The 23014-nt window shown below is 39.7% G+C and overlaps 1 protein-coding gene across 1 annotated transcript; it reads right to left on the bottom strand.

Moving 5' to 3' along the window:
• Window positions 1-1448: 1448 nt before the first annotated feature.
• LOC143283988 (uncharacterized) lies at window positions 1449-22925 on the bottom strand. The gene is made up of 10 exons (XM_076590493.1): window positions 22758-22925; window positions 21390-21531; window positions 20610-20874; window positions 19971-20104; window positions 18499-18641; window positions 17771-17867; window positions 16778-16930; window positions 15334-15506; window positions 10086-10251; window positions 1449-8101 (listed from the first exon to the last, which is right to left on the bottom strand). Exons 1-10 carry the CDS (start codon window positions 22910-22912, stop codon window positions 7907-7909), a joined length of 1623 nt encoding a protein of 540 aa, XP_076446608.1. The 5' UTR covers window positions 22913-22925; the 3' UTR covers window positions 1449-7906.
• Window positions 22926-23014: the final 89 nt, after the last annotated feature.

The raw sequence follows: 23014 nt of genomic DNA, 5'->3' as shown, positions 1-23014 counted from the left end.
ATCTTTAAATGTAAATAAATAAGAAATCTTCAGCTCTAAAGAAATAACTCTTAGCCATGAGAAAAGAGAGTATAATCTGTCTATATATACCATGGCCACAAGAAGGGGCAAATCTTGTCTGCAGCCTTGAATGATTGAGATTATAGGGAAAGGGAAGTATCTGGTCCTGAAGCAGGGGAGGTGATCTGAATGGGTAATATCAGCTGTGAAGGAGGAGAAATCTTATTGTATTGTATTGTCACAACAGATTTGTGTGTGTCAAATTCAGGCTGCCATCTCCAGAGAGAGTGTCGGTATAGTGCAGCACCGCCATTTTTATTTCTTCCTTTTTTATGTCTGCACATGTACTTGTTTTCCAAAGATATGTAGCCCTGTGGAATAATCTGCAGCAGTCATGCAGATGAAAATGAGAATTACACTGACATTCTGAGCACAGCCACTAGGGATAGAAATATATCCATATTGTGATAGCAAGACACAATTTCTTGCAACCCTGGAGAACAGGAATGAAATTAGAGGAGTAGACCGTTGTATTACCTTAGTCACAATAGAATCCTGTGTATGAAATACAGGCTGCTCTCTGAAGGGAGAGGTCATCAGCACAGTGCAGCACCTTTTTTCTGTCTAAAAGTGTGCTGCTTTCACGGTTTAAGTGGGTTTTCCAATAGCAATCTGCCCCCTTCTGTTGCTGTGGATTCTTTTACATGCATTCAGCGCATGCACATACAGGACCTTGGTTTGTCTTACCTGAAAGAATAGCACCCAGACCACCACTCAAGGTGTGGTGGGAGGGGGTGGGAGGACTCTAAAAGTCCTGGTCCTTATGAGACTCAAACCCATGGACTTGCTTCCTAGTTGGGCGCATTAAACTAAGCCACCACTCCGTCTACAAAGCCCCAAAGATTATAGATGCATGCACCCCAATCAGTCTCAAACTGAAAACTTAGTGTGAACACTTAAAAGAAGGTTAAAAACCCAACCATGTGCACTGTAGTCCTCTCACAAAACAGCACACACCAGAATCATAAACCATGGAGTGAGAGAACGGTATTGCTGTCTGAAAATACAGAACATTAAAACAAGTACTTTTATTCTTTGGTAGACAGAGGCACAACTGCAAGCATGTAAATTCTGTTTGATTCTCGTTGATTGGTGAATATGTCAGCTAACTCAAGATTTTGTTTCAACTCTTGCTGCCCCAGTCTCCACGGACTGTCAACAGATCTTTGATCACAAACACCTTTCTTTGGAATAATTTTTCCACATTCTCTTAGGAAAGTTTAGACTTTTGGTGGGCAAAGATCTCAAAACCTAAAATAAATAATAATGATATTATCATGTCAGTTGTGTACAACAATGACCAACAGAGGACAGCAGAGGAAGCGACTGCATACTATCATTATCATTGTTAACAAAAATAAACAGAAGCCTCTCCACAATTGCAGATACACGCTTCAGAATTTATTGTTTTAATTCTCATCCCGGCCAGTACAAGCGGTGGACACGGAATCATTTCATCCATCACTGACAGCAGTGCACATTTCACATGATGTTTGAAATGTGATGAAGCAAAACATGACACTCACACTCAGGCTGATACCATGATTTTTTCACATCTACACTGACTTCATGGAATCAAAATATATGGCAAAATACAAATTACATCTGGGAGAAAAGCTTTCACGCACATCATTTTCGTTATACGATTAATGAGAAAAGGTGATGATTTCACAGCTGATCAACCATTGGCAATATATACAGTCAGGCACAGGTTTTTGTTCTTGCAAGTTTTAAGAGAATTAATGAAAAAATGTTAATGTTGACATATTACATTGCTGCAAACTAAAGGAAGTATGTACACGTTCAAACTCGGCTGTTAAATCCCATCTTTCATTACACAAATTAGTCATCTTTGACAGCAATAGAAGGTCAAGGGTGTGTTCAGTTAATGACGAGGTAAGATTGTTGAGAATGTGAAAAATCATTCAGGCAATAATATTTGTCAACAACACACTGTGAGCAGCAGCCACTTAGTCCACACAGAAAGAAAGCATTTCATGCATGAGCCACTCACACACAGGCCAGTTCCACACAATAATAAAAATCAATTTTTTTTTTTTTTTAAATAGAGCTGCCCTGTCCAAATGTTGAGAAACTACATTTTCCAGCTGTGAGAATGTTGAGCATACACACAAAACTTAACAAAACAAAAATCAAGTGATGTTAAGAGGATCAGTGGTTTTCTCAGAACCCCATTCTAGAATAAAACAAATTTCCCATCCTGCAAAAGGTAAGATTTCACTGAACCATAAACAAAACCATAATATGCAATTCTTTGGTAAAATGACCCACTGCCCAAGGTGTTTTGACGATCCATTTCCCCAACGCAATAAAGATCACTCCATCATTTTATGCAGTCCTTGACAACAAAATTACTATGTTGATCATTAATCTGATTTAAAGTTCTAAATCAAGTCATCAACCACACCAGTCTCACTTTAAAAAGTGATCAATAAATACATATAAAAAAAAAAGGGAGCGTGTCTTTGTTTTTTTTCTTTTTGTTTTCATTCACCTCCATGTGCAACAGCGAAAATGTTTACCACAAGCACGAAAGTTAAATGGAGATAAAAGAGAGTTCCGAAAAATAAATGCTCCAGGTATACACAAAAGGTGGATACCTGTCTGAAAAACAAATGACTGGACTGGAAGGTAGGAACCAACAGGAGAAAAACAACAACAAAAAACAAGAGCAGAAAAACAAGAGAGGGAATAAAAATGAAGACATTTCTAGTTAACCTGATGGCTAGAATTCCGTTTATAAAAATGCAACATCGGACATCGCAAAGAGAACAAAAAAACCCCCCCCCACACAAAATTTATCCAGCACAGTTCTGTAACTCAGGCATAGAATTACACACCAGGCTTACAACACACTCACCCTAAAAAGCGCAGTGTAAGGATATACGAAGTGTGTCAACACAGCACTGCTGGCATTAAGATCTTAGGCAGGTGTTGCACAAAGCAAGTTTCCAGTCTACATTCCTTTAATCATGACCATGAAGGAAATCTGTTGTGGACACAATTCCAAACGTCCTCCTCAAAGCAATGTTGAAGCATCAAAGGAATACATGTGGATCTATTTGTTCAGATGTATGCCTTGGTCTCCAGACACATATCAGAAGCATCCCATAAAAACTGTTTTCAACTGTTGTAGTTGCTTCTGTTGAGCTGGCACGGACAATAACAGATGCTGACCCAACAATAACTGGTTACCACAGAGAATCCCCACATTCAGAATACACAGTCACAGCTGTGAGCTGGAACTATAACCATGTTGATGTGAATGGAATTAACAAATGCTAGAAAAGAGGCTTTGGATGCAATTACATGCCTTTCTTCCTTATAGCCACCCACCATCAGGTCACATCAAGGTTAAAATTATCCATCAGAATTCTTGTAGAATATTCATAATGTGTCCACAGTGCTCATGAAATATTTATCACAGAATGCTAAATCAGAATAGGCACTACTGAACACCACCTAAGTGACGCAGCAGCAGTGCAGGGTCTCCTCTGGTGTGTAGCCTCCTGGTGACCTGACATCAATAGTTCTCTGAGGATTGCGGACGCTAGGACTGCGACAGATGAACCTAGGTGTTGCTGTGTAATATAGAGCAGCGGGCATGGGGAGTAATGCCACTCAAACAGTGCTGATGATGAGGCAGCAAAAACGAAAGAAAAAAAAGTATCACACTTATAAAACATTTATCACACTTCTGGTGTTAGTTCCCTACCAATAAGCACAGATACACAAAGAGATTATTGAGGTTCCTCACCCACTCTACACACCCATTGTATATGTATGCTGTGCATGCTGAAATGAATGAATGTGTATGTGTCTAAATTACCTTGTAGTAAACAGACAATGAACCAGTGAGAAGAAGATCTATAAAGGTGAAGCTCCAGATCAGTTTAACAAGTCAACACCGGAACTAAATAACACCATTATACAACAAATATCCTCACAATGACAAAACAGACAAGAATAACAACGACACGAACACACTTAAAACTTTCAATGCATCTAAATACAAAGGAAATTTCTTTGTAACAGTAATAAATGCCATTCACAAATCAAACTTCTTCCATATGGAACCACACTTTTCATTAAAGTTACACACAGATAACTTAGAGGTCTGCAACACCATCGCAAAAAGTTAGCAAAATAAAATTTGCAAAGAAAGAAAGTTAAATCACAAGAATTAAAACACATGAATTATATTGCTAAAACTGTGAAAGAAAAAAAACCGAATAAAATGAAACAAAATAATGATTAAAAAATGCACAGTTGTGCCAAGATTGTAACAATTAGCACACTTCAGAAATAGAAGTAACAATCCCAAACCATTTTCATTTTTTACAAAACATCAATACAGTCAAACATTCAGTGCTTCCCATCTGTAATTGGTCTGCAGGCATCATGTAAGCATGTTTTTTTGGGGGGGTTTCTTTCTTTTTAATTACTTTTATACATTGTTGGTGGGGATAATGCCTGATAAATATGTGATGGTGCATGCGAAAATCATGGATAATGGTCAAAATTTACAAAATGATATTATTCTTTTATCTGAAAGTAGAGCGAATTCTGAATAACACACAGAAAAAACAGAATTCAAGTATCTTTATTAGTTTCTGAAATACATGCATTTGAGTCTCGTGATGATCACAAACGTACTTCTGAGAAAATTGGGGCAAACAAGTTCGCTGTTTCCCACTCTTGATCACCTATTCCCAATGGGAAAACATCAAAATAAAGCACTAATACTTTAACATCAAAATAAAGCACTAATACTTTATATTTCTTTATGATACTTGGAAATTTAATAGAAAAAGAATCATAGAATCTGAAGAACCAAAAAACTCAAATTTGATATTTTCACCCCTTGTCACTTTCACAGCGTGTTGTGTGAAATTTACTCCAGCGACTTATCCATGATTTTCGCGTGCGGCATCACATATTTATATCTTTAACTGTTCCTCTGATAACAATCGATGATCAAAACACAGACTGATTTTTTCATCTAACCCTTCAAGGGATCTCAACTTGCCGTCCTTTCTTTAAAAACAAAAACAAACAACAATAACTCTCTCTTTCTTGCACAATTCACATTCACAAAACACATTCATTCATTCCTGCAAGGCACACAATGCATAAATTTCAACAATTTGCAATGTCCATTGAAAAATCGCACACCACAATTTGGGGAGGGGTGAGAAACATAGATTCGCCCTGTTCTTGCCATATCTCATCCGTACTGATTCGCACTGTTCTTGCCATATCTCATCCGTACTGAATCATTCAAGAACCTGGATAATCTTGGTCACTGAAAATGAAGTGATCAGCAGTACTTTGTGTCACAGTCCTCATTTGCTTGACCACATAATTGTTCTATGTCAGTGGCAGTGCTGCCTACCCCCCTTTTCAAGTTCCAGGGACACACATCTTAAAAACCAGGGACAAAGCCTGATTTCCAGGGACACCTCTTATGACGTCAGATTTTACCACCTCAAAGAAAATGAAATGAAAAAAATCGTGAATTTTGGTGTGTTTTTTTATGCTTCTCGGTCGACACATGGCGAGGGATTTCGTCCCGTCCTCCTGAACCGATGGAAAACTCGCAGGCACAAATTTCACAACAAGCGTTAGTGTCTGTCTTGCCGTGCTTAATAAATGGCCATGTCTCGGTGTACTTCGCAATGAAAGTTTGATGCCGTTTTGCTATCTTCTTCGATGTAGATTCGCACTCCTTGCTGCTTCGCTTCGACGCCATTATTTCAATCTCTCTCGAAAGTTCCACATCGGCCTATACGCATGCGCGCTGGTCACACTTTTGGCGGTGTGGCCATAGTCAGTCGATGCGTATTCGCCTAAAGACTTTTTCCCGGGACACGAAACCGAAAAGTTTTCATTGTTTTCCGGGACAAATACCCATACCCCGGGACAGTAGGCAGCCCTGCAGTGGAGAAACAGCAACAAACTGACATGAACAAAAGAATTCATAAAAAAGGTGAGTTCACTACATATATAAACTGACATTCCAGTTTGGAATTAAACCACTATGAACGAAATCAGTAATGACACTCTGTGTGGCTTTCAAAAAAAATATTGTTTCTGTGGTAGAAACAATGATCTGAATATTGAATATATATATATATAAGGGTACATGCATTGGTACATTTGTATTATGCACATCCTCTTTGTTTCACAACAACCCTGATCATAAAACAAAATAAATCATATTTAACCAATTCACAGAAAGAACATAACTTTCAATAAATAAGACCAGCCACCTGAAATTCATTCTTTCATTTCAATGAGCCAGACTTTATTTTTCAGGAATATCCCTTTTCTAAAAACAAAAACAAACAAAAAATTCAAAATGTTCAAGAGTGATTTCCATGTACTGACCACATGGTGTGAAAAGGTCGTTACAATGACAGACACACAACAGCACAAAACATCAAACCCCTCAGCTGTGGCCATCCATTCCACAGTACAGAAACAGGCCAGGAGCATAGGAACAGACAAAAGTAGTCGATAGAAAGAGAAGGATCAAACGAATTACATGACACCGCAGAACAGAACAATCTCCCGCTGCAAGGAAAGAGGAAGGGATAAAAACAACTTTGTTGCACTTTCCAACGGCAAAAATTCTTTGCTCCCTGTGTGGTTCTGGAAACTCAAGAGTCTTGGGAACCCACTGCACATGTTGGCAATGATGTGCCGCCACACGGCTTGTTGTGATCACGGTTCTGAAGGGTGCAACGCTGTTTACATGCCCAGCAAAAAGAACCTGTGACCGTCACTGGTCTCACAGCGTCAGGCAAGATATCTTGTAGAAAAAAAAAACAAAAATTAAAAAGCAAACTATCACCTACTCTGGGGGATTGATCAGGTTTGGGGAGTCTGAAGAATCCAAAGTCTTTCTCTTTCTCTTTCTCACACACACACACACACACACACACACACACAAATTTGCATGCACACACACACACACACACACACACACACACACACAAATTTGCATGCACACACACACACACATGCACATGCGCACACACACACACACACATACACACACACGTGCACACACACACACACATGCACACACACACACACACACAATCTCAGAGACCAGGACCAAAACACCAAGACAATGATTAACTCAAAGAGAGAGAAACTCTTGGGCAAAGCATGCAGATTGCAATGACAATAAAACCCTTAAAAACAGCAACACATACACACCATGCAATTTTTTATGCTCTCACAAGCGGATTGAAAAAAAACAAACATGATCAACAAAACCGGAAATCCTTCAACACTTCAACAGACAACAACACTGACTCACTGATATCTTGAGTCAAAATGATCTATTTGATTGTGCAACAAAGTTACCATAATTATCTGAAACTGTGATGGTTAGTTCACATATAAATTATTATACTATCAATAGCAACCTTCAGATGTTTTGATTCCTGGTAAAGCAGTGTCGGAATAATGAAACTTTTTCATCAGAACTCTTGCTCTGTCTTTCAAGGGTGACGCATTCATCTGTCTCACACACAGGTACACATCCTCAGCATCTCTATAAAACTATAAAAACATGTACATATATATCAGTACACACACACACTGCACCACATCACAATTCTCCACACACCCTCACACAAACACGCACATACACATGCACACACTCACCGCACAATAAAACACACACACACACACATACACACACACACACAAAAACAAACACAAAAACACACACACACACACACACCAGATCAAAGAAAACACCATCACCCCTCACAACCACACACCGACACTCTACGCCTTCCCCCTTTCATCAAACAATATCCACACCCAGCAGTTCCACCTCGTCCTCTCTGAGAGGCTTTTTGAGGTGCAGGAACTCCATGAGATTGTGTTTGAGGCCTTTGTTGAAGGGGTTGTAGAAGCGGCCCTGTCCATCCTTCAGGTAGTCATACCGTTTCCGGTTGATGCGTTCGTTGGTGGTGATGTTGTAGGAGGCATGAATCAACTGTGGAACATACAAAAAAAAGAAGTTTTTTGTTGATGTTGCTATGTAGTGAGATAATACAAATTCTACTTGAACAGATTTGGTTTTGTAATAATCATGTTATTCAAAATGGTTTTTTTATGTCATGTGTGTGGGGGGATGGGGGTAAGTGGTGTGTGCATATGCATCTTTCTATGTGTATGCACAGTGTGTGTGTGTGTGTGTGGAGGGGGTGAGGGGAGTGTGTGTTCGTGTATCACATAGTATGTGTGCTGGCCTGCACAAACATGTGTGTGTGTGTTGATTGTGCGTAGAAAAATGTACGATAAATATCATATAACTGACTTCAATCAAAAATAATACGACAACAAACACCACAGATGTTTTCAAATGGACACTCTGTCTCTCTCTCTCTCTCTCTCTCTCTCTCTCTCTCTCTGTGCCAGTGACAAATGCAGAATCTAAAAGCATAAATATTTGCTTGTAACACCCAAGAAAATAAGCTTGGTTACACTGATGATTATCTACAATAACATAAATGAATTATGGGTGTGTCTGTTTATATGAAATACAACTGCATTAAGAAAGAACAGACGGAAATGCCAAACACATTATCTTCAACTTCACAGTTCCCAAGGACCTAGAGACTAACAAGTGGTGTTCTGGAGCAGCTGCCCATCTGCACGGTAATGCTGTAGTGATGGCTATGAATCTCCCTAAACCTGACAAACCAAACAGCAAACTAATCTTTCTGTGTGATGTCGAGAGATCCACAGGTCACTGAGGTATTGCAGACAGCTCCATGTCATCTTTAACACATCTTTACACACACACACACACACACACACACACACACACACACACAAACATACATATATACAAGCATAAATCCAAACAAAAAAACATATGCACACACCATGTTCATAGCACTCAAGTTCCTCACAAGGCAATCATTCACAACCTTACCGTGCCAAGCATCACAAACACAGCCACTCCCTCAAAGAAGACCATGAGCAGCCAAGCCAGGCAGTAGTCTGGTCGCCATGGATACCCCTCCAGCCTCATGACGTAGAAAGCAAAGTACATGGACATCAGCCCGCATGTGGCCACCCCCCAGGTGAAAATCAAAAACGACACCCTGCAACGCATGCACAGCTGCAGCCACACTGGCGACAACCTGAACCTGACTATGCTGTTCAGATGTGTCCTCTCTGCAAGCTTGTAGGAATCCTCAAATCTCTTAGGTAGGTTGTTCAGAAAGAATATTTGTCAAGCTTTTCGCACAGTTTGGAAAGAGGAGATCCAAACGAAGAGAAGGGTGTTGTGAACGAGAACAGAACCAAACTTCTACTCTCAACATTTAATTTCATGAACTGGTTTCTTTGGTATGCATTACATAATATCACTGACACAACTTACTCCACCAAAAAAACAAACCAAACCAAAAGCACCAATGATCAACTGAAGAAAGCAGCCATCCACACTGCAGAACCAAGAACACCCAGCACTTCAAGATGCTCAACAACACCACAGCTTTAAAAATACAACACTCATATGTGCTGCGTAAAACCAAACCAAAACAAACATTCAACCTCATCAAATGTACCAGTCTACAAGAAAAACAAGTCTGAGCTTCAACACACCCATAAATACCTAGCTGCGACACCTTTGAAAGTCTTGACACTAACACCCCTGTGACATGTCCATCAAGAAACAGCCTGACAACAGCAACTGACTACAGAAACACACCACACAACACTGCCCCTTAAGGAGTTCTTCGACCTATGGAACGGTTCCTCTGACAAGACCCACGCCTGTTCTACTGTTTCAACTTTCAACATTTCTTCTTCTTCTTCGTTTGTGGGTTGCATCTCCCACGTACACTTATACGTACATGAGTGGGCTTTTACGTGTATGACTGTTTTTACCCCGCTATGTATGCAGCCATACTCTGTTTTCAGGGGTACGATGTATCAAACCACCATCCACCCCCATCAGTACTTACCGTCATGTACCACACAACGAGAGCCATGAGGGAGAATGCCCCGGCCTCCAGGCCCCCCAAAAACACAAGCCAGTCCCACTGGATGGTGAAAAGCATGTAATAGATGAAATAAGCAGTGATGAAACTCAAGGTCACCATGGAAGTCAGAAGGCTGAAGAACCACGCTCTAGAAAGGACAGAAGAAAAACACAGAAAACAACAGATCTATGTCAGTGAATATGGAAGCAACAGGAGTATAGGAAATTGTACACAGCACACAGTACACTGTTAGGATATCATTATAATGAAGCAACAGAAGACACAAGATGGCACGGAACATGTTTGTATGATCATATTCACACACAAAAATGCACACATTACACACCTGCATACAAAACATGCATGTATCTCAACCCTACTGCATACAAAGCATACACAAAACATACACGTCTCTCATCCCAAATGCATACAAAACATACACGTTTCTCATCCCCAATGCATACAAAATATACACATCTCTCATCCCAAATGCATATAAAACATACACATCTCTTATCCTCACTGCATACAAAACATACACATCTCTCATCCCAAATGCATGCAAAACATACATGTCTCTCATCCCCAATGCATACAAAACATATACATCTCTCATCCCCAATGCATACAAAACATACACATCTCTCCCCAATGCATACAAAACATACACATTTCTCATCCCCAATGCATACAAAACATACACGTCTCACGTCTCTCATCCCCAGTGCATACAAAACATACACACTTCTCATCCGCAATGCATACAAAACATACACATCTCTCATCCCCAATGCTTCTAAAAAGGACACAATGCATGTTCATCAAGGGGGTCCCTGGCACATACAATAAATGCATGCAATAAACAAATAAGACGAGTGAAGTTTGAGCATTAGAGCTTCAGTATGAAGCTGGGATCATCTGCTCCACAAAGGAGGTGTTTCCGACAGACACTTCTTGGCCCAGTACGACTGTCAGTCATGTCCAACTGTGACCATCAGAACAGCAGAGGAGGCAACTGCTGTCCCAACTATCTGGGCTAAAATCTGATTATAAAGGAGAGTGTCTTGCCCAAGTTACATCCCAACTCTCTTGGCCAAGAAGGTTTTAGGACAGTCGGTCGGCAATGGGGTAGTTCCCAAAGGCCTACTAGCTTGGACCAGAAACCTAAAGGATCATGACAAGAAAGCATACCTGCCCCTGTATGTCAGTAACAATGCAGACATGATTACAATGTGCAGCATTATATCAACCCTTTGAAGGTAGTCTGGGTGGGGATGGGGGGGGTAGTCTGGGTGGGGGGGTAGTCTGGGTCCCCCCACCCCCACCCCCAGAATTAAGAGTCCCTGGGACTTGCAAATCAAATTCAAATCAATTCAAGGTGCTTAGAACCTCGCCGACCACTAAGACCATGTGAAGGCTTTCTCCATGTTGGCATCTACTTCAAGTTAACGGTAAAACTGTACAATAAAAACTTATCACTGCTTCGATCTTTTCACTCAGAAAGCTTTAAAATCTTCCAGAGTCTTAAAACATTCAAATCTGATGTAAAATGTTCACTCCTTTCAAGAAGTCCATCAGCATCCTCATGGAGCACCTAAGATGAACTGGACTGGGGACTCACAAGATTTTCCAACTCATCAGAAGCCCTGGGGTACATGAATCCACCCACCCTGCACCCACATCAGACAACAGGGTACAACTGCCTGAAGGGCAGGGAACTACTAGTCAAAGCCCACATGGAGAAAGGAGTGAATGTGAGTGAGCTGTAGCCCACCAACACAGAAAACATACCAGTCTGCATCAATTTCTTTCCTAAGAGCTTTTTTTTTTCTTTTTCTTTTTTTGTCTGTTAACCAATTTCAATTCATGAAAATGTTACTTGGATTGACTGCATGCCAAATATGTACATAGCTCAAATGTTCTTGTTTTGCGGTGTTTTTTTAAAACTTATCTGTCGATCTGGACAATCAACACTTTACAGACATTTTACAGACAATGAACAAATAACAGTTCTGTCTGCTGGCTGAAAGTGTGAAATGTGTGTAAATATGCATGCAAAACTAAAAACTGTGTGTTCACATACATAATACTGCATGTATGCATGTGTGTGTGTGTGCATGTGTGTGTGTGTGTGCCTGTGTGTGTGTATGTGTGTGTATACTGTATGTGTGTGAGCATGTGTGTACGTTTACATATGTCTGTATTCTTCATAATAAAATGAGTGTCCACATTCATGAACACATTTGTGTGAGTGTGTGTGCTTGCATATGATCATGTGAGAGAAAGAGCCAGGCAGCAAACATGCACGGTTCACTGGATGTATCAGACAGACACCAATTATCAGGGAATCAAACCTTTAACGGTGCCAGCATCAGAGCATGTATGAAATGTCAGACACGTAAATAAAAACAGAGGGAAACTGAACTGGGAGAAAGCATAGAAAGTTCGTAACAAAGGAAAGCCAAAACACGTCTGCCCACTGTGTACACTGGATAGCTGTAGCACACAAACATCAAGAAAAGTCCAGACTAGTCACAACAGCAATCAGAAATCTATCAACACCCATAATACTAAGTATCCAAGAACTAATAATATCCCGCATATGCCTGTGCAAATATTCATTTAAGGAATTCAAAAAAATATGATACAATAAAACACCAAAAGATTTACTGAAAGAAACAGATAAAAGGCAAAGCATTATTACTTCTGAAAAACAAGTATGAAAGCAGATATAAGATTACAAATATGACAAAAGCTGACAAAAGGGGGACAATACACAGTGGAATGCGAACTGCAAGGAAACACCATCAATGTATTTACTTAAAATCTGTCCTCACTCTCTCTATTTGTTTCTTAATTTCTTGATAATATCTTCACAGCTGAAAATAAATACATAAGGCAGTGCTTTTTGTGTCATTTTTCTCACATTACAGTTCTATCACTGACAGACTCATGCGTTGAAAATGTTATATCAATAATACAACTCCTTGCAATTCACCAATGAGTAAAAATGCAGTACACACACAAGAAAGGGGAAAAAAGCTGCCCCCCATAAAATGTTAACCCAGAACAAAAGCCAATACAGAAAAGATCAGTTTACATATCACGCACACAAAGGAAATGAATCCAAAGGAAACACTTTGCAACCCATAAACCACAGAAAAAGAGTTCAAAGCCTCGCATGGATGAGAGGGCACAGGGGTGATGAACAGCGATTGGCTGAAGAAAATACCGGGATGAAAACTCAGAAAGTGGGAACCAAACATACACTATACAACCAGCTGAGGACCAGAAAAAAACTTAACCACATCTTCAAACAGCCTCCAGTAACAGCAAGAAAAACCAACCACATCTTCAAACAGCCTCCAATAACAGCAAGAAAAACCAGTCAAACTCGCCAGTTACAAAAAAGAAGCTTCAAATAAACAATCTATGCGTCTAAAGTGCTAGTGTGCAGAATGTACCCCAGAGCAAACTTCTGTTCAACAGGTTTTATTTCTGAGTACATATATCTTACTAAATTATCTCAAGATGTATGTTGTTGGGTGTGTTTTTTTTGGAGGGGTGCAGGGGGGGGTCTGGATTTATCAACATTTTGCAACTGTTTGTTCAGCCACAAAGCTGTTTGCAAGAGCAAAATTCAGCAGAATATGTTCAACAGCTTGTACGGACATTCAAGATGTAAGGAAGAAATCATTAAGAAAGAACTGAGGGACTGATTAAGGATTTTCTGGGAGGAGGTGAGGTTCTGCCTTTTGGAATCAACTGCCAACTCATGAAGATCACCCTATCATTATGCCAGTGGCCTTAATATCTTAATGCTATCAACCATCAAGCACATAAATGCTAGGATCGTAACCTCTCTACATTTGCATTCCATAGTTTGTTCTGTTATACTGCAGCAGAACCACTTATTTCCATGCATGAGTTGTATAAGCAAGCTTGCAGAGAGAACATGCATTATCAACAACAGCAAAATAATCCCCACAAACATTCTGTAGTCATTTTACCAGTGCTGGACAAAACCACAAGCAGGCATTGAAAATATCAGTGATCATTAACGCAGAAAACAGTCCAGTGTGAAGTGAGGCTTAAGAAAACTCAAGGTAACAGTTCATGGAGAAACACACACACACACACACACACACACACACACAAGCACAAACACATGTACACACACACACACACACACACACACACACACACACACACACATTATTTAGGAAAAGATTTGTCAATGTAAACTAAAAACTACACAAGCAGCAGTTTAAAAAAAAAAAAGTTGTTAGTCCCCGCATGTCTGAGAACGATGCTACGAAGAAGCTTCCACTTTGCTAAAATAAAAAATAAAAAAGATGTGTATCTGAAATGCTTTATCATTTTCTATGTGTTTTTTTCACAGAAGTGTTATGTGTATGAGACCCGGGCTGGGCTGCATGAGCAATCTATGCAGCGCTAAGTTTGCTTAGCATTAAGAACATTCTTAAATCCATAGAACTGGTGTGGAGTTAGAAACGTTCTCAACACACACATTGATAAGATCGCTCATGCAACAGCCCAATAAACTTAAGTGTGCTTTAATAGAAACTGACACTCTAAACCACAAAAAAAACCCATACATTTACAACAACTGAACATGTCTTATGCATGCACAAACACCAGTCTGTAAACCTTCACATAACATTAATACCCAAACATGAACACATTCACATGCCATCTCCCCATGCCAAAATACGAGCAAGCAGTCATGCAATGACAGACACAGCTCAAAACACTTTACGAAGAGAGAAGTCACAGAAGATTTCACCTCCCCCACCACCACCACCCACATCATCTTTAACAACAGAGGAGGTACAAGGCTCCCCACCCCCCACCACCAAATAAAAAAAAAAAAGAACACACCCGCACATACAAAAACATTATAGCATGCGCACACACACACACACACACACACACATGAACTCTCACACATAACTGCAAATCCATATAAATCACAAATCCATACCACATCCTCACTTTAAATAGCATGTATATGAAGTACAAGGCCTTCTAGAAGGAAGAAAAAACAACAAAAGGTAGGCACATCATCACAACCAAACAAAACACACATACATACAACCAAGTACACACAATACAAATGACGCAGACTGCTCCTTCCCTCCTTGCCACCCCACCTCCACTCCCAACCCCCACCCTTTCTTCCTCAAACAGTCAGCCACAACTCAGGTACCTGTTATGGTAGCCAACACAGTTGTGTATGTATGGACAATGGTGGTCAAACTCTTTGACACAGCGGTTGCAGTAGCGACAATGCTTTGCCCGTAAGGGTTTGACAGTTCGACACGTGTGACACAACTGTTTGAGAGGGTTGTTGCCATGCCTCCACTCATCAAAGTGGGCGACCTGTAAGTAGGAGAAATAATAACAATAATAATAACAAAAATGAAAACTATTAAATAATATTATTAATAATAATAACAACAATAACAAGTCATAATGTTAATAATTATGATATTAATAATAATAAAAGTACATATATACCACTTAACCTTGTCAAGAGACAAATCTAAGCACATTCACACCAGCCATTCACATGCATGATTAACTGTGACTTCAATTCAGTGTATGTTTCATTTATTACATATATATATATATATATATATATATATATATATATATATATATATATATATATATATATATATATATATTCATTTCTTCTACTGTTACAAAAGGAGAAAAGATTGAAACAGCAACACCAGGGTAGACGGAAAATGAGACAGAAACAGAAGCAATGTTTGCATGGTACACAGGAATACCTTCAGTTCGCTCTCTCTCTCTCTCTCTCTGAAGTGATACTGACTGCAGGTTAACTGCTCATGTTTTACCTTACATCAAATTGCATCATATCATGTGAATCGGATGTCATTTGGTGAATTATGTTTGTTGTCTATACGCAGATTATATTTCACTAACTGCTTATAAACCCTTACCCATACTCCTGATATATGTGTATGTGTCCATGGCCAAAATGCATGAAACATGCATTCATTCATTCATCCTCTCTCTGATTCGTTCTCTCACATAGATCAAAGTAATGTTTACCCAATTCACAGTTCCTTCCTTTACACACACACACACACACACACACAAACCCATCACCACTCTAACCCCCATCTCTCTCTCTCCATGTCTGCTGATGGCCTTATATAATACTTGTTCTCATTTTTGAGTCTCCAGCCTGCCCACCCCCCATCCAAAACCCCATATAGAAGCACATTCTGTCTCTCCTCTACTCTTCTTGTTTCTCCATCATCATCAAAAATGATACTGGAGTCAAAAAGTTTTAGTTCCTGTCTGGACCAACAACACTTTGTCATTATTTGTCATCCTTCTTCCCTTTGTTACTCTGACTTGAATCATTTATCAACATTCAATGTTGTTTCTGATCAACAGAATTCAACTGCAGTTTAACTCCCACAAAACCACATGGTTGCATGGGCACATGTGCACACGCACACACACATACAAACTGAACATGCATGCATGCAAGCACACTTATATTCACTCTCTGTCTCATACACCCATACACACTCAAACTATGTACACGCACACTTGCACACACTTGAACACACGCATGCACGCACTTGCACGCCACTTCTGATTCCACTCACTTTTCGTATAGCCTGATCGTATTCTGGAATGTTGCGAGGCAAGAATCCTGGGTTGATAGTGTTAGCGTGGTATAGACTAATCCACATACAGATGTTCACCAAAACAAACAGGACATGAAGCACTTGGAGGTCATAGTAAGTCTGTGGCAAGCACTGAAATGGAACAAAAGAAAGATTCTCCTTTTCAAAACATAAAAGGAAATTTTCTTCCTAAAATTACGTTTATCTAACATACTTACCGTGACCCACTAGTGCAGACTCCGGCAGTGAGTCCGATTCCTGTCCTGTGCAAACTACTATCCGCCTATGCAGAGAAAACGAAAGTAGCTACGGCTGATAACATAAATAATTATTTAATCATACAAAATCAACAGAAAATTTTCCCACAAATATTAATTCTTATCTCTGTCACCTCACCATGAAACCAAAGGAACTTTTAACATAGATGTATCATTACAACAGTACAGACCAAGAACTGAACTTCAAGGAAATAGGTATGAGGTAGATAGGTGAGTGGTAGCTAGACCAATGAGCAGGTCAGTAGGTACCTACGTACAAAGGTAGACATACATATGTAGAATATACTAAATACAGTAGTGATGATATTTTTCAAAAGTTTAATATTCTCGCAAATGCATCCAGTATTTTCTACATTATCATATTCACTATTGTTGTTGTGAAGAGTTCTGTGCCTGCAGAAGCGAGGAAGGAGCACGCTTGACAAGAATCTTTTGCTGTTTAGTTGTTGTTCTTGTTGTCATCAGCATCGTCACCAGCACCTTTTTTTTCTTTTTTTAATGTCACTGTTACTGGTGTTGATGTCGTTGTGTTGCTGCCAGTGCTGCTGTTAATTTTGTTCCCTAAAGACCCACCTGTATCATTTCACCTGTCTCTGAATTACACATACTGCATTATAAACGTAATCTACACAAACGTTTAACAAAAGCAGTTCCCTGGAGTCCACACTCTGCAGAAGGAGGCCTCAGAACTGACCTTAAAAATGTACATGGGGTAACCCCAAAACAAGACACTGATGAGATAGAACAGGAGAGGACCCTTCGTGTTGCCAGGGGGGCCAAAAATGACAGCCCTGAAACACAAACATGTTTTCATTATGGACACTTCATGTTTCATGTCTTGCTGTTCCACATATACAGCACATATATACAGTTCTGTTTTTATGTCATTTTCATTATCAAGTGGGTTTTTTAATCACATCTGAAGCACACACACAAAAATATCTATAAATATAGATGTATGCAAAGGAAAAAAGAATGAGAGACAGAACGTGTGTGTGTGTGTGTGTGTGTGTGAGAGAGAGAGCTCACACACACATGTGCGTTCTTTTGTTTAATGTCTTTTCACTATCAGTGATATGAGTGTGTATGTGCGTGTGTGTGCCTCTGTGTGTGAGTGTACGTATATGTGTGTGTGTGTGTGTGTGTGTGTGTGAGTGTGTGAGCGCGCGCGCGTATGCGTTCTTTAGTATAACATCTTTTCACTATTAGTCTGTATGTGCGTGTGTGCACCTGTGTGTGTGAGAGTGTGTGTGTGTCTGTGTGTGTGTATGTACGTATGTGTATGACAAGCATCCTTTACTTTTCTTTTAAACAGACATGGTGCAGCAATTATGGATCAGCCTACACAATCTGACACCTCATCGAAACTGAAATACCCTATTCCACAGCATACACACACATACAGTGCAATAACATAGTTACCAGAAGTCTATCCTGGGTAAGATGCTGTTCCTGAATCTTGCCTCCTTCTTCAGGTAGCCGACAATGTCCTCGTGTTTGCGACCCACTGCCAGCATCAGAGGAGTTTTGCCGTTCTTGTCTGCCAGGTCAATCTCCACACCGTCCTGAGGGAGGACAATCACAGACCATGGACACATCAGAGTCAAGAATGCTTCATCACAGCCATTACCAGCGTTTCTCAAGACATAAGTGTCATACACACGGTGGATGGGCGCAATAGCCAAGTGGTTAAAGCATTGGACTTTCAATCTGAGAGTCCCGGGTTCGAATCTCAGTAACAGCGCCTGGTGGGTAAAGGGTAGAGATTTTTCCGATCTCCCAGATCAACATATGTGCAGACTTGCTTGTGCCTGAACCCTCTTCATGTGTATACGCAAGCAGAAGATCAAATGCGCATGTTAAAGATCAGTGTTCAGTGGGTTATGGAAACAAGAACATACCCAGCATGCACACCCCAGAAAATGGAGTATGGCTGCCTACATGGCAGGGTAATTGTTGTCATACACTTTAAAGCCCACTCATATACATATGAGCAAACATGGGAGTTGACCACGAACGAAGAAGAAGAATACATACGGTGAAGTTCACTTCACACACTATTATATAAGGAGAGTGGTGTCTCAAAATAAGTCTGTCAAGTTAGCACAAATGGTATGAGGATGCAAAAAAAGTCATTAAAGATAATCTGCACACACTAGACCAAGAGTCTATCAAATACTTGTAACAGGTTCCACTCAACAGAAGTATTTGTCAGCGGTTAAACTGGTGTTGACCACTGTCATGATAGGCAATGACTTTCTTTCTTTATTAAATGAAGAAGACTATTTGTAGTATTTCTTTTCAATTCAGTGATCAACCTGAGAATAGTGAAAGCAGTCTCAGCTGCTTGCACACACTACAAAACATAATGGAGTGGCTCTAAGGTCAGGGTGAGTGAGTTGTGAAATATAATTGTGTTTCTATAAACACCGTGAATCAGAACACATTCTCAATGTCTAAATCAGTTTTACAGAATATAATGCTGATACATTATGTTTGCATGAGAACTGATGTACTACATCAATTTGTAAGAGCTCAAGCATAAGGGTTAACAATATCAGAAGTTTCCAGAAGATTGGCCCATAATAATAGACCTTGGATGTCAAACTCAAAGACATGTACATACACACGTACACAAACTTACATACACACACACACAACACACACACACACACACACACACACACACACATTCATATCCACACACACACACACTCATATGCATCCACACATACACACAAACACACAGTGACTCACACACATAATACATGCACGCATACACACACACACACGCGCGCGCGCGCGCGTGTGAACACACACATACATACACACACACACACACAAACATGTACACATGCACATGCACACACACACAAACATGCACCCACACAGACCTGTTCACAAAGGTCCTTAACGGCGGTGAGATTTCCATTGATACAGGCTAGATGGAGTGGCGTCTGCCAGTAGTTATCCCTTTGCCGAGCATTGAATCCAGAGTAGATCAGGAGTCGCATCAGTTCTGCATAACCTACAAACAACATTTTTGTCAACAACTCATGGTTCCTCAAGAACAATAAAACTTTTTTTCCTTTTTCTTTTCTTTCCTTTTTTTCATACAAACATTTCCATAAGAAGTGAACAGAAATTAAAATGACTATATATCCATGATAATTTTATTTCAGGACACAAGATCAGTAAGATCAAATTTAGATCAAACTCAGCAAGTTGCAATCAATGAATAAATAAAGAAATGGGTTCATGGTATTGAATGAATTATTCAATTTCACAAATGATTAAATGGAACACTGGCTGAATACTAATGAAAAGAAAAGAAGAAAGGAAATATAAATAAAAAAATTTTTAAAATAAATAAATAAACAAACAAATAAATGAAAAAAATAGATATATACACAAATTAAAAAAATCAACACATATGATGGAAACTGGTTTGCTAAATTATTTCCCTTCTTTAAGTTCTTTACTCAAAACAAACCCCAAATGTTAGCTCAATCTGCTTCTCTTCTTCTCCTCACCCTTAAAAGCCGCCCAATGCAAGGCATTGTCCCCATCTTTGTCCGTCAGCTGCAGACGAGCCCCCTTGCCCATGAGATAACCGGCCAACATCGTCTGCCCGTACTGGCACGCCACAATGAGAGGCGTGCAGCTTTTGTTGTCTGTCGCGTCGATGGAGACGCCGGCCTGTATCAGTATGTCCACAATGGCGATGTGGCCATTCACCGCCGCCCAGTGGATGGGCCGGGCCCCCAGGTCATTGTTGCTGGGTTCATCAACTGGTGCCTGCACAGTCAGAAGTGCTCCAAGATGAGGTTTCAGTTTCTTGGAAGGATTTTTTTTCACTGCTTACATATTTTTTCCCTATCTGATGTCTTACTCACACATACACATTCAAGAGTGTGCGCACACATGCACAGACACACATACACACACAGTGCACACACACACACACACACACACACACACACACACAGACACCCATGATAACCAGACTGCTGACTCTATCAGCCTGCCTGATTTACTTCAGAAGAACCAATATCAAGTAAGATGTGCATGTTCCTGAGGTGTCTACAGAGCATACACCCAGGAGAATCAATGTGTGTGATGTGAATTATGAACAAGAAAAAAATGTGTGTAAAAAAAAAAAAAAGCATAATATAGCAAGCAACTTAGCAAGCTTTCACTGCTAGGGATTTGTTTGCAAATAAATAAAGTCCAGTTCAAACTTTGACTTAAGCTGCTATGTTATAGTGTAATATATGCTAAAAAGCCAAAGTATTGATGTTACTTTCGCCAACCTTGTTCTCAATGAAGAACCGCAGGATATTTGTATGACCTCCTAGGCAAGCCCAATGGGCTGGTGTGTGACCCTTTTCATCGCGATTTGACAAAATACCAACTCCCTGCTGCTCCACAATTGTTTGTACTGGGACGAGCATCCTGGTTTCAGACAAAACAGAAAAATACAGTTAGAATTACAAATGAAGAATTAACTAAATAACATATATACCCATACTTTGCTGTACACTTACAGTTACATCTAACAAGTAAAACTGCAAAAATACCAAGATCATAACGGTTCTTAAAGTTGTACATGTTTTCTTCTAACTGTGATAATGAAATATGATATATACAAAATTCTTTTACCATCTCATTAAAAAAATTCACTGACTTTCACTTCTTTTTTTTTCTTCTGTTTTTGTACCTTTACTTCTTAGCAGTATCTTTATCAAATACAAATTACCATGGTGCAATCAGACATTCCTGTAAAACTTCAAATGGTCATGGACATGTGCCATCATGACTATGCAGATGATTTTGACATGTCAAGTTTCTACAATTTTTCCAGTATTTCAATTTTCACTACTTCCTTTTCACTAAACTTCAGTTTGGAAATAATCTCTCTCTCTCTCTCTCTCTCTCTCTCTCTCTGTGTGTGTGTGTGTGTGTGTGTGTGTGTGTGTGTGTGTGTGTGTGTGTGTGTGTGTGAGATACACTGAAAAGTGAGCTGGTTTTTATATTTCCTCTTGGGTAATCTTTCATACAGGTACAAAGAATCACCTAAAAGTCCCAGGTCATCACTGAAGTATTGTTGTAATAGATCTAAGCAGAATCATGACTAAAGACGTAGATGAGACAAGAGAAATCCTTCAGAAGTTGTCAAGAAAATTGCCAATTTTCCTTTCATCTGTTCATTCTAGTTTCTACCAATTCAACTTCCACCATCCAATAGTCATTTGGGTGAGCTGTCCCATTTTAACTAATTAAGTCAATTAGTTCTCCCGATTAAGCCTGTTATGGTAGTTTCCATAATGTTGAAACTGGTTGGGTAAAAGGAGGGAGAGAATCATGAACATCAACAGTATTGGCACGGTCCGATTTTCTAGAAGCATCACATGGATTTGTTTACCTTGTCACACTTAGTTACCGGAAACACGGTGTGAAGCAGTACAATTTCTACGTTTCTTTCCTGAAATGCGCCCCTAAGCAAATAAATTACAAGTCACGAAACAACACACACACACAAAACGTATCTCAAATGAACTAGTAATATGGAATAACCAACACATTCTTTGAAATCTTCAAAAGCCAAGACAACCCTGAAACGAAGCAGCAGACGCCAATTTACATGCAATGCCTAAAGTTACCTAATGTATATCTCTTACCCTGATTTGATGGCGTCGAAAACTGGCGCGGAATGAATTCCATTTTCTTTATCATCACCAGAACAAGTTTCTCCAGGGTCATGGGAATGCCCGTGAGACTGTAAATCGACAAAAGTGGATCCGCCAAGTGCTCCGAACGAGCTAGCACCAGACATGATTCCGCATGCCAAGTAGAGCGACCGCCCACTTCCAACAAGTATAGTTTCGCAATATTAGTTTGAGTTTTAAACGATAAAAACGTCCATATATGTTCGCTT

Source organism: Babylonia areolata, chromosome 7 (assembly GCF_041734735.1).
Source record: "Babylonia areolata isolate BAREFJ2019XMU chromosome 7, ASM4173473v1, whole genome shotgun sequence".
Classification (NCBI taxonomy): domain Eukaryota; kingdom Metazoa; phylum Mollusca; class Gastropoda; order Neogastropoda; family Buccinidae; genus Babylonia; species Babylonia areolata.
Note: the sequence above shows the minus strand (reverse complement) of the source record. Positions and strands in the feature narration are given on the sequence as shown.

Coding starts and splice junctions, on each gene's coding strand:
- LOC143283988 (XM_076590493.1), bottom strand. CDS start 22,912: ATGTCTGGTGCTAGCTCGTTCGGAGCACTTGGCGGATCCACTTTTGTC. Junction 20,875..21,389: donor GGTTCTTCATTGAGAACAAG/GTTGGCGAAAGT, acceptor CTGACTGTGCAG/GCACCAGTTGATGAACCCAG. Junction 8,102..10,085: donor TCGTTGTGTGGTACATGACG/GTAAGTACTGAT, acceptor TATGTTCCACAG/TTGATTCATGCCTCCTACAA.